Genomic DNA, 15,276 nt, shown 5'->3' on the forward strand with positions numbered 1-15,276 from the left:
CCAGACACTTCACCAGGGATACAGATATTTAAAAAGCATGTGCTTTGCTCTCAAATTTCTAAAACCTTAAAAGAAAAAATGAATTTACAAAACTTCCACAGAGGGCAGACAGTAAAGGGTAAAGTTGAAATGTAGGGAGTTGCACACGTGAGGAGAGATTGTGTCCCAATGTGAATCAAGAAAAAACCTCTGTAGGATGTGACATCTGAAACACATCTGGTAATACGTTTATATCTAACCAGGCAGAGCTTGTTAGGATCCTATTCCTAACAAGGTCACACATCCTGCAAGATCACATAGAGCATATATTAGTAACTGACCATGGAATGGAAATGAATCACCAAGCTTTAACAAGGAAGTGATGTCATCAACACGTGGTGTCCAGGTGTACACTGGGCACCTGGGTAGCTGGGTCCTCACTTCAAAGGGACAGCACTGCAGGGAACTTCACAGTGTGTCCTCAGTGAACCAAATGAGAACAGAGAAATAACAGACCTTCTATAAGGTGGAGGTGAGAACTGAGCAGAAAATGGGAATGGGGCTGAGAGGAGAAGGAAAGTGAGGAAAAAGTCAAAAAAGAAGGGAAGAGCATTGGGGAGGAGGGATGAACAGGACAGACGGATACAAAACTCACCAGCGTTTCCTAAACCAAAATCCAAGACCTGTCAGAAGAGCCAGGGCCACTGTCACAGCCAAGAGGATCCAGCCCAGGGCACTATGAGGTGCTGCAGATTCATGATTCAAATCCATTCCCGGTTTTACCCCATGCACTCCCTGTTGGCTGTATTAACCTATGCTAGTTTTCTGATTTTTTACCTCACCAATCTTTCTTTCTATTTTTATCTCATTCCTTTACACAGATGAATCCTTCATCTATCCTACATCTTTTTGCTTCTACAGAGCCCTCATTTTTTTTGAGCCCTCATTTTTAATTCTTCCATTCCTTGGATTAAAATATTTGTCTTCTTTTTTGGTCTGCAATCCTTAAACTCCCAATTTTTTAGCTGGTTCTCATGCCCTGCTAGAGGACCACTCCATCTCAATCCTGGGTCCCACTTTTACCACCCCAGTAGAGGACGAGGTCCTGCCCTCCTAGGCTGCTGTGCTTCACCCTGCAGGCCAGGCCAGCCGCCTCCCCAGCTGCCACATCCAGGGTTGCTCTGAGATACCACGTCTCATCAGCATTGGGCAGGATGTCACCTCTCTGAGTGCCCAGCTGCTCCTGCTCACCTCGCATCCACATCACCCACATGGGCTTTGGGTAGAATCCAGACACATGGCACACCAGCAGCAGATGGCCAGGTCCAGGACTGGGGCCACTGGACAGCCAGGCCTCAGGCTTCACTGCAAAGGACAGAAAACACATCCAGACACAGACTGACATTGACTGAGGAGGTTCAGAACTCCATATGAAACCACATAAGTATATTTTTTTCCCCCTTTGTAAATGTCACTTGGTATCCTTTTTATCCTGAATTTGACTTTAAAATAGAAAAATTCTTAGAGTTGGGCTACAAGACTGACCTTGTTTCTGGAGATGAGTCTTCACAGCATCAAGAAGACCCAAGGTGAAATGTGGGCAGGTGTCATTGAGGAGCCTATGTACCCTCTCTGTGTTGCCTGTGTCAGACTGATCATTTGCAGACTTTCTGGACCTTTCTTCCACCCTTTTGGGATGGTCACCATGTTTTGTTCTAGAAGCTCATGAAATTGATCTTGTGTATGAGTGAGTGATTTAACAAAAGAGAACCATGGAGCATCCAAGTAGGACCAATGAGAAAGGAATCCTGGATAACAGATTTCAGAATACTTTATTCATTTTCACAAGTTCTGACCATTTTTTTTTATTAACATAAGCAATAGTAAATTTAGAAGAATGCTATATGTAAACCCACACTTAGTACCACATGCTTTTATCCTAAGTCAAACTGTGTAGGATTCTCATTTCATCTTGGAGAGTTATAAGTATCCTTTATGCATTACACTATATTAATTTATACCTTGAACAAATATTTACTAAAAACCTACTTAGTGCCAGGCCCTCTGTTAGGAGGAGATACAGGATAATAAAAGATTAAGACTAATATGCCAAGTTGATCACTGAGGTAAAAATATAGACAAACACCTATGAAAGGTAGCCACATTAGAAAATATTAGTTCAATCAGGACTTTTTAAACTAGACTCTACCCTTTAAACTCAGCACACCAAACTCTATAATTCTCCCTACATAAACTGAAAGATCCTCTAATAAAGCAATTGCATTGCCATCCACTGTGTACTCATTAGTGTAGCAAGATACTTGGTTCTTGGCAGGTGCTAAATGACGGGTGAGTAAAAATGTATCAATGAAAGTCAAACAGAGGAAGCCTTTCTGTTTATCTTTTCAGTGTTCCTGTGGTTTCCGTGATGGCTGCTGCCTTTTCCCTAAGAACAATGGAGACTTGGTGATAGTTGATACTGCTGTAAAGGACAATCATAGGGGATTCTGAAAAAGTAGATAAAGTAACCAGTGGTGTCAGAGATGTGAACGTGGTGGAGTGTGGGATGGGGTACAGAAGAGGACACACCGGGGGATAATTCAAAACATCAGGAGGACAAAATACAGGAAATGCTTAAGACCCTGGGTTCAATCCACAGCACTGAAAAATATGTCCCTGGTGTTCATTACCACACAAGACTTGTCCCATAGCAGTTGAAATAGGGGAGGATGAACCGGTTGGAAATTCATGACAGTGAGAGAAGTTGGAAGACTGAACAGAAAGAGTAGCAGGGTAGAGGGGAAACTGAGTAGGTGGTCTGTGTTAGGGAAGGAGAAGATTTTCTTCATTGCAGAGAAGATACATTTGTCTGATGGTAAAGAAGGAAGTCAGAAGAGAGGTCTGGGGGGAGGATTGTTTAGAACAGAAATCAAAGGACGACTTCTCCGAAAGAAAGAAGTAGCATCTGCAAGGGCCATGCTGTTTCTGCTAGTTCCCTTGCTAGCTGCTCTCTTCCCAGGAGGTGACAGTAAAGTTGGTTAGAACTGGGGCAACTGACCAGATGTGTGTGTGTGTGTGGGGGGGTGATAGTTTCCCCTGCACACACCTGGAGAGAACGAGGGCCAAGCTGGCCCCATTCTGCGTGTTCTTACTCAAGCCCTCTGTGCTCTCATGGAGGCTGTGGATAGAGCATGGGACCCTGGAGGCCAGCAGATGTCAGCTAAGGTGACGGCAGCTCTCCATTTTTCCAGATCCTTTTTCTTAACTTGAGGACCTCCTTGGACCTGTATCTGGTGAGAGAACCTGTTGAGAGCCACAACCAAGTCAAGATGGCACCTGGCATATTGCCAGAAGGAGTGGATGAGAAGTAATGCCAGAGAGCCATTAAGATGATGATAATTGAGTTAAGCTGTGTATAATTATTAAGGTAATGACTGGTTGCTGTAACTGGATGATGCTAAATTGAAACAAGCTGTGTGTTCAGTTGTGTATATAAACCTCTACTGTCCGGCAATAAGGCGGCTCCTGCTATCTCGGGTACCCGCTGCTTTTGAGTTCTCTCGGAGTTCCCGTTAGGTTGAGTTACCGTTGAGTTCTCACAGAGTTCTCATTGAGTTCCCATTGAGTTTGCATGGAGTTCTGGAGAGTTCCCATTGGATTCGGGCAATAAAGTAGTTCCTGTTTGAACCTACAAGTGGCTCGTGAGCTCCCGGTTATTTGTGCCCAGCCAGACTGTGGCAAGAACCACCAGGGTCCCTGACTGAAAATCTGAATGAGGCAAAATTAATCTGTGGATCCTGTATCCAGAGCTGACTCCACAGGTCACACAACCAGTAGAGTAATGCATTTAATGCTCCATGATCACCACCTTGGATTTTATTGAATTTGTGTTTCATAAGTGATGTTCAATGGAACTTGTGAGAAAGCTCACAGAAGCCTCCTCAGCTTGTGTGGGGTTCTTCCCCCACAACCTCACCTGCATGATCAGCACTCTGCCGCCTGCTCCCCACTCTCTGGGGCCTTGGCAACTCTACACTCGACCTCTCCACTACCATCCTGCCACCACTGCAGTGACCAGGTCTCATTGCAGCGCAGGCCCCTTCTGCCATCAGCCTCTGCCACTGTCTCATGTTGGCAGGCACAAAAGGAGAACTGGCCATGAACCCAACAGTTTCTGGACAGAACATAGCTGCAGACATCCCATCCAGTCTGTACCATCTTGTTTGGTAACTACCCAGGGTGAGCCTCTTTTCTACCCTTGTTCTTCGTATCACATGCATCTCCATGTATTTGCAAATTTTCAGTGGCCACCCATGTACCAAGTGTTGGGCTGATCACTTTGGGAAGGAAGAGTAACTTCCCCCCTTCAGTCCAGCAAAGACAAAGATCGTTTGAACACCTAGGGCAGCAGCAACCAGGAAGCCAGTGGGTAGCTCTCATGAAGTCATGGAGTGGGGCCCCCAGGTGCCTAAGAGTTCCTGCAATGATCCTGTGAGTATCCCTGTGCCCAAGGGATGCAACATTAGGAAACTAAATAAAAACTTCCACAGAAATGAAGAAGTTTTATATTTTAATACCTTTAGAAGCAACCCCCCAGCCTTTGAACACATACCACCTAGAGCCTGAATTTTTAAGATTTCCCCAAATTCATATATTGGACTTTTAATCACCCATGTGATGGTGTTAGGAAGTGGGGCCTTTGGGAGGTGATTGATCGATGCAGTTTTAACCCTCTGAGATAAGATTTGTGCTTTATTAAAGGGACCCCAGAGAGACTCCATAACCCTTCTACAATGTGAAGACGTACTCTGAAGGTGCATTTGATTAATCAAAACTCAGGTGCTAACAGAAAACAAATCTACCTTGATTTTGGATGGTCCAGCTTCCAGAAGTATCAGAAATGAATTTCTGGTATCAATAAACCACCCTGTCTATGGTATTCTATGATAGCAACCTCCACGGAAAAAACAAGGATCCACATTTTCATTTTTTCCCATATATTTTCCCACAAAATATATGACTGCTGCTCTTGAGTTTGAGTGGGGAAAGCAAGGAGAGGGCAGTGGGTTTGGGGTAGGAAAGAGAAGTATGAAAATTAACTAAATAAGGAACAAGGCTCTGGATTCAGAATATTGTAAGTTGATGAGAGACTAGGGCATAACAGATGCTGAAGAGGGAGGAAGGCTATTTCAGTCACCTTTTCTTTGCCTCTATGACCAGATAATATGACAAGAACAATTATAAGGAGGAAAAGATTATTTGGGGGCTCAGGGTTTCAGAGCTCTTAGTCCATAGATGGCCAACTCCAGATCTCAGGGCCCACGGTGAGGCAGAACATTATGGCAGAGGAAAGCAGGTCTGGACATGGCTACCAGGAAGAAGAGAGAGAGCTGGACTCATCAAGGACAAAATATGTACCCCAAAGGAACAGCCCCAGGATCCCACCTCCCCAGCCACATGTTATCAGCCTGCACTTGTCACTCAGTTAATCCCTGTCAGGGAAGGAATTCCCTGATTGGGTTAAGGCTCTCAATCATTTCACCTCAAACCCTTCTTTCATTGTCTCACACATGAGCATGGGGGGGGGGGACTCCTAACATGTAAACCATAACAATAGAAGAATGAAGGGAGTAAATTATAAAAAGAAATAAATCAGAGCTCCAAGTTCCTTTCCCTAATCTTCCTCTGGTAGGCTGGCTCTGGTCAGGAACACAGGTAGCAGCTGGTGCTTGGCTCAGAGTCCCACTGAGGATCTGCAGCTCCCCAGGCCACTGCACCCCTGAGTGAGCTCTCAGCTGTGGAGGGGGAAAGACAAGGTATGAGGAGGAGAGAGGAAAGGATGAGACCATTGGGAGCTGCCTGGGGGAGGCTGAGCGCTGGGGGAGCTGAGAGAGAGCAACACTGAAGGAGACAGTCAGGAGACAAAATAGGTGGGAAGTGACCAGGACCAGAAAAGTGTGTGCTCCCAGGTCACAGGAAAACAGGGGGAAAAGCCAGCGTGAGTAAGGTATACGCTGATTAGAATTCAGCCATGCAGAGCGTCCCAGCCACCCTAGGGATGGATTCCGTTATCACTAAACCCACCTTTCAATTTCTCTTCTTGGATCATTGCTGCTTAGGCTACCAGCATGCTTGTGTTCTTCCTAACATGCTACATGTTGCTCCCCTGCACACCACCAGAACTCCTGAATTTCTCCCTCTCCACCCACCTTTCCCCAGAACTCAGATGTGAGCTGCCCACTCCACATGATCTCACTCAGCCCTCTGACTTCCCACCTGACCAACACCAACCTCAGTTTCCCTCCCAGAGAAACCCACATGCCAGTCATGACTTCCTGCCTGCACTGGCTCCTCCCTTCCCCTCCCACACTAATGAATGGAACAGACCCTTCACAGAAGAAGAAGTACAATCGATCAACAAACATATGAAAAAGTATCCAACCTCTCAAGCAATTAGAGAAAAGCAAATCAAAACTACACCAAGATTTCATCTCACTCGTGTCAGAAGAGCAATCATCAAGAATACAGGCAACAATAAATGTTGGTGAGGGTGTGGTAAAAAAGGTACACTCATACATTGCTGGAGGGACTGCAAGTTGGTGCAACCACTATGGAACACAGTATGGAGATTCCTCAGAAAACTTGTAATGGAACCACCATTTGACCCAGCTATCGCACTCCTCAGTTTATACCCAAAGGACTTAAAATCAGCATACTACTGCAATGCAGCCATGTCAACGTTTATAGCAATTCACAATAGCTAAACTATGAAACCAATGTCGGTATCCTTCAATAGATGAATGGATAAAGAAAATGTGGTGCATATACTCAATGGAATATTACTCAACTTTAAAGAAGAATGAAATTATGGCATTTACCAGTAAATGGATGGAATTGGAGAATATCATGCAAAGCGAAATAAGGCATTCCCACAAAACTAAAGGCTGAATGTTTTCTCTAATATGCAGATGCTAATTTAAGATAAAGTGAGGGGCATTAGAGAAGAATAGTGCTACTTTAGATTAGGTAGAGAGAAATGAAGGGAGAAGGGGTGAAGGGATAGAAAAGATAGTAGAATGAAACAGACATTATTTCTGTATGTATATATGTGACTGCATGACAATTATGATTCCACAGCATGTACACTCTGAAAAATGAGAAATTATATTCCATCTATGTATGACATAGTGCATTCTACTGTCATGTATAACAAATCAAAAAAATTTAAAATGAGAATACATATGAAACTAAGAGAAAAAAGTAGTTCACTTAAAAATGGACAACTGATCTAAAAACACATTCTCAACAAAAACAAATGGCCCATAAGTAAATGAAGAAATACTCAATATAATGAGCCATTAAGGAAATGCAAATCAAAACTATAATGAGAAATCATATCACCTCATTTATAATGACTGGTTGAGTGCAGTGGCACAGACCTTTAATCCTTAACTCAGGAGGAGTTCATGTTCAAGGCCAATCTGGGCAATTTATCTGGACTTGTCTCAAAATTTAATAATAATAATAATAATAATAATAGAACTGGAGACATAACTCAGTGGTAAAATTTCCCTGAGTTCAATCTCTGGGACCAAATAAACAAATAAATAAATAACTTACCAGTGCTGGTGAGAATAAGGAACTCCTACACACTGCTGGTGAGAGTGTAAATTAAGGCAGTCACCATGGAGAAGAGTGTAGTATGGAGTTTCCTCAAACAAATTGAAAATAGATCTACCACATGACTCAGCCATTTCACTTCTGGGTGTTTATCCAAAGGAAAGCAAAACATCATGCAAAAGAGAAAGCTAGACCATCATGTTTATGCAATGTATTTCACAAGAGCTAAAATATAAAATTGTCGTAGGTACCCATCAGCAGATGGCTGGATTTAAAATCTATATATACACAATGGACTCTTAGTAGATCATAAAGAAAATCCTGCCATTTGCAGCAAAATGGATGGAACTGGAGGACATTATGTTAAATGAAACAAGCCCAGAAACTGAAAGACCAGTAGTGCATATCCCCTCTCATACATGAAAGCTAACAATTTTCAATCTTAATATAGAATAGTAATTAATAGCAGTTGTGAAGGAAGGGTGGTAAAGGAAAATGAGATTGGATTTTTGAATGCTATATGCACATGTAGAAATATCACACCATTAATATGTGCAGTTAGTATGTGTTAATAAGTAAAAATAAAATGCAAAATAGAGAAATTTTTTAAAATACACATTATCTCTGACCCAGAAATCTCATTTCTATGTGTATTCCCAAGAGAAACAAGTGCTAATGTTCACAAAGACTTGCATAAACCAGTAATCTCAGCTATTTTGATGACTGAGGCAGGAGAATTACAATTTCTTGGCCACCTTGTGCAACTTAGCAAGACCCTATCTCAAAATAAAATTTAAAAATAAAAGGGGATGTGGCTCAGACATAGAGTGCTACTGGGTTAAATCTCCAGTATCATCAAAAAGAAAAAAAATCTATATAAGACAAAAATTATAAAAGCAGTAATGTTCAAAATAGCTAAAATCTAGAAACAATTCAAATATCCATTTATAGCAGAATGGAAAAAATATTGTAGAACAGCAACAAAAAATGTTGAACTGTTATGGAACAACAAAGAAAAATGTTACAAAAATAATGTTCAGTAAAAAAAATGCAGACATATCATAGTACTTACTATTAAGATTCCAGAATGTGAGTTTCAAAAAACTGAGTCAAAACTACTCTAGGTTGGTAGAGATCAGAGTATCGGTTGCCTTTAAGAGGTTACTAACTGGAAAGAGAAGCCACGAGGGAAACTTCTAAGTGCTGAAAATATTCTTCATAAGAGTAGTGGATCATGCTTGGGATTTTTTCATAGTGGAGGTCATAAAAACAGAAAAGAATAGAAAACAAAAGTAGGGTATATTGGCATTGGGAGCTTTAAAGATAAAATGTTATTTGGGGACCTGATAATATGACCATGAGTGGGAAAATAAGAAAGGTAAAACAGGAAATAAGAGAAGGGTTATGATGTTATCAGGCTGGTTGCTGATACAAAAAAAAACTAGGATCTGATCTTTCTGGGGACTTCTGATTCTCCACACTGATTTTGTCTTTGAATATCTACCTGAGAAATGAGAGGAGTACAAACTCATGACCTCCCATCCATTAATTGTCAAGGATTGTCCATGGGGTGTTACACACTGACACTTGCAGATCTGAGCATTGACAAATGCTAAGCAGCTTCTGTCAGGTGTCCCAGTCACAATGCAGGACAAGTCTAGGCACAAAGGCACAGAGGATGTGACATGAAACTGAAGTGAGCCTCTGTCACAATTGCTTCAGTAGAATTGTACAGAGGTGTCTGCTGCTGTCATGTTCTGTTGTCACACATGTACACAAAATTAAAAAATCAATCTTTTTGTTTATTCCTAAGAAAGTCTCAATACTCCACAGCCTTACAGCCTTGGTTAACTGTTTAGTTCTCCAAGTGACCTAGTGTGAAATATAAACATTGACTAGTGTCAGCAGGTGTTTAAAGAGAAAATTTGCTGTTTCACTCGGTTCTAAATTGAGATTCTGGTGCCTGATGTAGAATGCTCACCTGCAGTGACAGCTGTTTGTTGGAAATATTTTTTTTTTTTTTTTACCCACTACTTTACGATAAACAGGCAAATTCAATTTGGTACTTTAAATAAAATACATTGGTGGAGGGAGCTTTGTAGATGAAACTTTGCTGTAAATGGAGGATTTTATCTGAATCTGGGCTACTTCCCTCATATTTTCCCCCAGTTCTGGTCAGCTTTAAATTAGATCTGCACACTGTAATCTAATCAAGCCTAATTTTGTTTTGGAACTATTCTCAGTGAATATGTTTGCCATACAAATAGTAAAATTAGATGTGCAATGAAATTAAGAAGGACAAATCAATGCATGAATGAATTTTTCAGGAGGAAATCCATGGGAAAATTTCTTACATGTCCTATCACCTGCACCTGGTCTCGCTAGGTGTTCTCCTTTCCTAGGTTCCCGCTGCTCACTCCCTAAGGAAAATCAGGCTAAGTGCCTTTCCCAAAATTCATTTCAAGTAAGTCCTTCCAGGAAGCTAAGAACAAAGAAACAATGGAAATAATAAACTGCAGAATCAAATTGAGTAGGCAAAATTTTCCAGTTCAGAGCACAGTGATGATCTTTTTCCTTCCATTATTGTATACTCAATGTACACTTGCTGTAAAGTAAATGTATAGTAGATGCCTAAGAACTGTTTGTCAGATCAGTTTATGGATTTTAAAGTAACAGAGTCTGGTCATGGAGGTCTTGACTCACACTGCCAGTTGGAGTAATTAGTCAATCCCCATTAGTCAGGATTTCTGAATTTCTCTACCATTTGTAATCCTGCAATAAGTACTCACAATGCTTTTGCAGACATTCATAGATATGTACAGAGTGGTACAAAATTAAAGTCAAATGAAGAACACATTCCCTATGAAGGTAAAAAAAAAAAAGTGAAGCTCTGTCTTCAGGTTTCCCTTCTCACTACAGGATTAGCATCCTGTGTGGCCTAGTGAGTGCCATGTTTTTCACATTTTTGTGCTCTTTGTCACTGACATTGTCAATTTAAATGGCCCAAACATATCTCCACAGTGCTATCCAATGTCCTTAAACTGAAAAAGGCTGTGATGTGTATTACACAGGAAAAAGGTGTTTTACATCTGCTTTGTTGTAGTTATAATGCTGTTGGCTGTGAGTACAATGTTAATGAACAAAGAGATACACTGGAAAAAGAAAGATAAAATTTAATGACTATTAGGTGAAGTTATGTTGTAAAATAACAACTATTCCATGATAAAACTATGACCAACAACAAAATTTGGGGTTTCTTGAGATGATAACTGACTTTTTTACATTTGGTAGACAGCATTTATAGAAGTTTAAAAGCCAAGGATATTTGTGATCACATTAATCAGGGACAGGAAATTGTTAAACACTTCTCTGATAATGTTTTTGTTTAAAGATCTACAGCAAAAATAAATTACTCGTAAATATATACTAAATAAGATTTTTAAATAAAATACACAAAACCAAACTTATGTATTCATCAGGTAACAAAAACACTGAGGACAGACACTCAAAGGAACCTACCCCTCTATTTACCCTAGGAGCATGGCTCAGTGGTCACTAAGGCAGTGTTTGCAGCAGCAACTGTAGAGAACATAACTGCTGAGAATGCACCTTACTCACAGGACCTACTTCAATCCTCAAAAGCAGCACTTTGGCTCCTCATTTTGATTCCCTCTTCAGTGATGCCTTTGGGCCATATTTCAGGTATCACCACAATGGGGTGCCTCTCAACCTTTAATGTATCTGTGAATCTTCTGATGATTTTGATAAAATGAAAACTGGAATTCAGTAAGTCTGAGACCAGGCCACAGAGTCTACATTTCTACAAAACTCCCATGTAATGAATCTGCTGTTTGACCATAAACCACACTGAATATGGAGGACCTTCATCCTCTGCTCTTTTGGTTTAGAGCACTTGGAACAATAGTTTTATGCTAATATTTCCCTAAAATTGAATAACAGAATTGATAAGAGGCAAAACTGTGTTTCCTCTCAGAGACTCAGAAAAGAATGTAGAACTAAGAATGCATGAAGTCTCCTGGCAAAGCAAGACTTAACAAGAAGAGCATCAGATGTCATAAATACAACTCAGAAAGGCAGAGAATAAAAAATCATAATAATAAAAAACTACAAAAACTTAAGTAAATCCAATACAAGTTTTTTTATTGAGAACATAATACATGCAGGCCAGACACTTCACCAGGGATATAGTTTGTGAAAACTTTTGAAAACTTAGAAGAAGAAACAAACCTACAAAACTGTGATAGAAGCTAGAAAGTGAGGGATACAGTTGACATGTGGGGATGCACAGATGGAGGATAGATGGCTTCTCACTGTGAATCAAGTAAGGACCCCTGGAGGATGTGACATCTGAAATGCATCTGATGATCCATTTTATCTAACCAGGCTGACACTGCTAACATCCTGTTCCATTCAGAGTTGAAGCCACAGAAGCCAGGTCAGAACAACAAATCCTACAAGATTACATTGAGCACATATTGGTAAATGATTATGGGGGCAGAAATGAATTGCAAAGTTTAAACAAGGAGAGTAGAAGTGATATTATCACCCTGTGGTGTTCATGGATACACTGAGCACCTGGGTAGCTGGGTCCTCATTTCAAAGGGAGAGCACTGCAGGGAGCTTCACAGTGTGTCCTACGTGAACAAAAAATAACAGGCCTTCATAAGGTGGAGGTGAGAATGGAGGAGAAGATGGGAATGGGGCTCAGAGGAGAAGAAAAAGTGAAAAAAAAGATTAAAAAGAAGAGAAGACCATTGGAAGGAGGGACAAACAGGAAAGATGAACACAAAGAACTCACCAGTGTTTCCTAAACCAAAATCCAAGACCTGCCAGAAGAGCCAGGGCCACTATCACCACCAAGAGGATCCAGCCCAGGGCACTAGGAGGTGCTGCAGATTCAAGTGGACACCAGGAAGATGTTTGGAACTTAATCTTTAGACCCCCTTATTTTAAATTCTTCCATTCTTTGAAATATATATATCTTTTTTGATAGGGAATTTGTAAATCCCAAACTTTTAGCTGGCTCTCAAGCTCTGCTAGTGAACCAACTCCCCCCATCTCCAGCCTGGGTCCCACTCTTACCACCCCAGTAGAGGACGAGGTCCTGCCCTCCTAGGCTGCTGTGCTTCACCCTGCAGGCCAGGCCAGCTGCCTCCCCAGCTGCCACATCCAGGGTTGCTCTGAGATACCACATCCCATCAGCATTGGGCAGGATGTCACCTCTCTGAGTGCCCTGCTGCTCCTGCTCACCTCGCATCCACATCACCCACACGGGCTTTGGGTAGAAGCCAGACACATGGCACACCAGCAGGAGACTGCCAGGTCCAGGACTGGGGCCACTGGACAGCCAGGCCTCAGGCTTCACTGCAAAGGACAAAAAAAACATCCAGACACAGACTCTAACATACATTGAGAGGTTCAGAACTCCACATGAGACTATAGATACATCTTTCCCACTTCTAGAACTGTCACTCAGTATCCTCATCTCTTTGTATCCTAAATTTGACTTCAAAACATAAAAATTCTTGGAGTGTTGGATACAAGACTGACCTTGTTGCTGGAGATGAGCCTTCCCTGCATCTAGAAGACCCAAGGTGAAACGTGGGCAGGTGTCACTGAGGAGCGTATGTACCCTATGTTTGTAGGCTTCATTCAGATTGAGTAATCTGCAGGCTTTCTGGGCCCTTCTTCCACCCTTTGGAGATGGTGACCATGTTTTATTGTGGAAGCTCAGGAAATCAGATCCTTGGATAGCTAACTGCATGAAGCTTATGAAGCCCTTCCCAGAGTGCAGTTCACAGCCTGTTGCCATCTGCAGATCAAAGATACCTGGGGAAGAAGAGTCATGAATTAGAGAAGAAAAGGAAGAAACTGAGAAAATGGAATTAGATGGAAGCAAAAGACAATGGAAGCAGAAGTGTTTGATCAGAGATTCACAGAAAGGCCACTGGTAGGAGCTGGAGGTAGAGGAAGAGATGATAATATGAGGAAGGGAAGGGATTGTTCAAAGGTGATAGTGATTTTGTGGAGGAGAAGGACTTAATCATTTCTTTGATAGTTTAGACAGGGAAGAATGAAGAGATTAAATGGGAGAGAAAATCATGCTTTAAGGAGTCAAAAAAAGAATGAGGAAACTGAATTAAAAACCAGGAAAAGGGTAGCCACAGATTACTTCTGAGGATACATAATAAAACACAGCTCCATTTAATGAGAGAGCAGTTCATAAGTGGCAAAAACTGAAGTTTTTGAAGAATCTAGTTGTATTTATCACACATGTCCAGGGAGCGATTGTAGTTTTATATTGAAGAGAGTGGAGTAAGATTCAGAACAGAGAAGGCTGTTTACCTGAGGAATAGAAGTTCACTGAGATGCCCCACCCTCATCCCTTTATTCTCCTCAGCAAGGGAAGTGAACTCACCTTTAAACATTAATTGAGAAATATAAAAGTCCTGATGTTCATTGAAGTATACATAGAAATACTTTTCCAGATCCACCAACTCCTTGTTACTGAAGTTGCCCCTGGACCAGGGATGCAGGTAAATGATGGTATTAGAGCTGCTGTTCCAGCTGTGAGTCTCCAGCTCCCCCAACCAGCCTGAGCCCACATGCACCCAGGAATGGTTGTGAAAGGATGATGTCTGCATGACATGAAAGGAGACAGGCTCTTCAAACCCTGTATCAAAAGAGTAGATAGAATAGGGAGAACTTAAGCATCGGGAGAAACAGATTTGGGAAAGTAGGTGTCAGAGTGGGAAGACTTGGAATCTGGAAAAGTGGAGAGCCACCGTTACCTTAGCTGACGTCTGCTGGCCCCCAGGGTCCCAGGCTCTCTCAACAGCCTCCAGGAGAGCACAGAGGGCTTGAGTAAGAACATGCAGAATGGGGCCAGCTTGGCATTTGTTCTCTCCCGGTGTGTGCAGGGGAAACTGCCATCACCACACACACACACACACACACACACACACACACACACACACACACTTGCACACAACAGATCTCTTGCTACAATTCTTACCAAATTCACTGTCCCCTCCTGGGAAGAGAGCAGCGAGCAAGGGGAGTAGCAGGAACAGCATGGCCCTTGCAGATGCTACTTCTTTCTCTCAGAGAAGTCGTCCTTTGATTTCTGTTCTAAATAAACCTACCCCACAGACCTCTCTTCTGACTTCCTTATTCAACCAAAACACAAAACTTTTCTGCCTGAAACAAAGACAATCTGCTCTCTCCCCAAATCCTGAGCATCTACTCAGTTTCCTATTTCCCCTGCTATTCTGACTCTCTGCCCAGTCTTCCAACTTCTCTCATTGTTACAAACCTCCATCCTGGTCATCGTTCCCTATTTCAACTGCTATGGAACAAGTCTCATGTGGCTCTGAAAAGTCCCTTACCACAAGGAACACTTCTTTTATTGCTGGGTATGGAATCTGGTATCTGAAGCATTTTTTGTTATTGTAATAATTTTGAATTAATTCCCCATGTGTCCTCTTCCCTGCCCCACCCCCCACTCCACCTCATTCATATCTCTGACATCACCAGTTACTTTATTTCCTTTTTAAGAAGCCCCTGTGATTGTCCTCTACAACAGTACCAGTTACTGAGTCTGTGGATCATGTATCCAAGGCTGGCTTCATGGGGCATGCAGCCACTCCAGTAACA

At 41.9% G+C, this 15,276-nt stretch overlaps 1 protein-coding gene across 1 annotated transcript; it reads right to left on the bottom strand.

Annotated features, from left to right (window-relative positions):
• Positions 1 to 416: 416 nt before the first annotated feature.
• On the bottom strand, positions 417 to 14,696 carry LOC113176358 (T-cell surface glycoprotein CD1a-like). The gene is made up of 6 exons (XM_077791312.1): positions 14,636 to 14,696; positions 14,039 to 14,293; positions 13,171 to 13,449; positions 1,066 to 1,344; positions 635 to 725; positions 417 to 459 (listed from the first exon to the last, which is right to left on the bottom strand). Exons 1-6 carry the CDS (start codon positions 14,694 to 14,696, stop codon positions 417 to 419), a joined length of 1,008 nt encoding a protein of 335 aa, XP_077647438.1.
• Positions 14,697 to 15,276: the final 580 nt, after the last annotated feature.

Source organism: Urocitellus parryii, chromosome 11, assembly GCF_045843805.1.
Source record: "Urocitellus parryii isolate mUroPar1 chromosome 11, mUroPar1.hap1, whole genome shotgun sequence".
NCBI lineage: Eukaryota > Metazoa > Chordata > Mammalia > Rodentia > Sciuridae > Urocitellus > Urocitellus parryii.

What these genes read in the sequence shown, in the direction of transcription:
- LOC113176358 (XM_077791312.1), bottom strand. Translation starts at nt 14,696, where the DNA reads ATGCTGTTCCTGCTACTCCCCTTGCTCGCTGCTCTCTTCCCAGGAGGG. An exon ending in AGGAGGGGACAGTGAATTTG is followed by an intron (nt 14,294 to 14,635) that starts GTAAGAATTGTA and finishes CTTTTGATACAG; the next exon opens with GGTTTGAAGAGCCTGTCTCC. An exon ending in GGCTCATCTCCAGCAACAAG is followed by an intron (nt 1,345 to 13,170) that starts GTCAGTCTTGTA and finishes TGTCCTTTGCAG; the next exon opens with TGAAGCCTGAGGCCTGGCTG.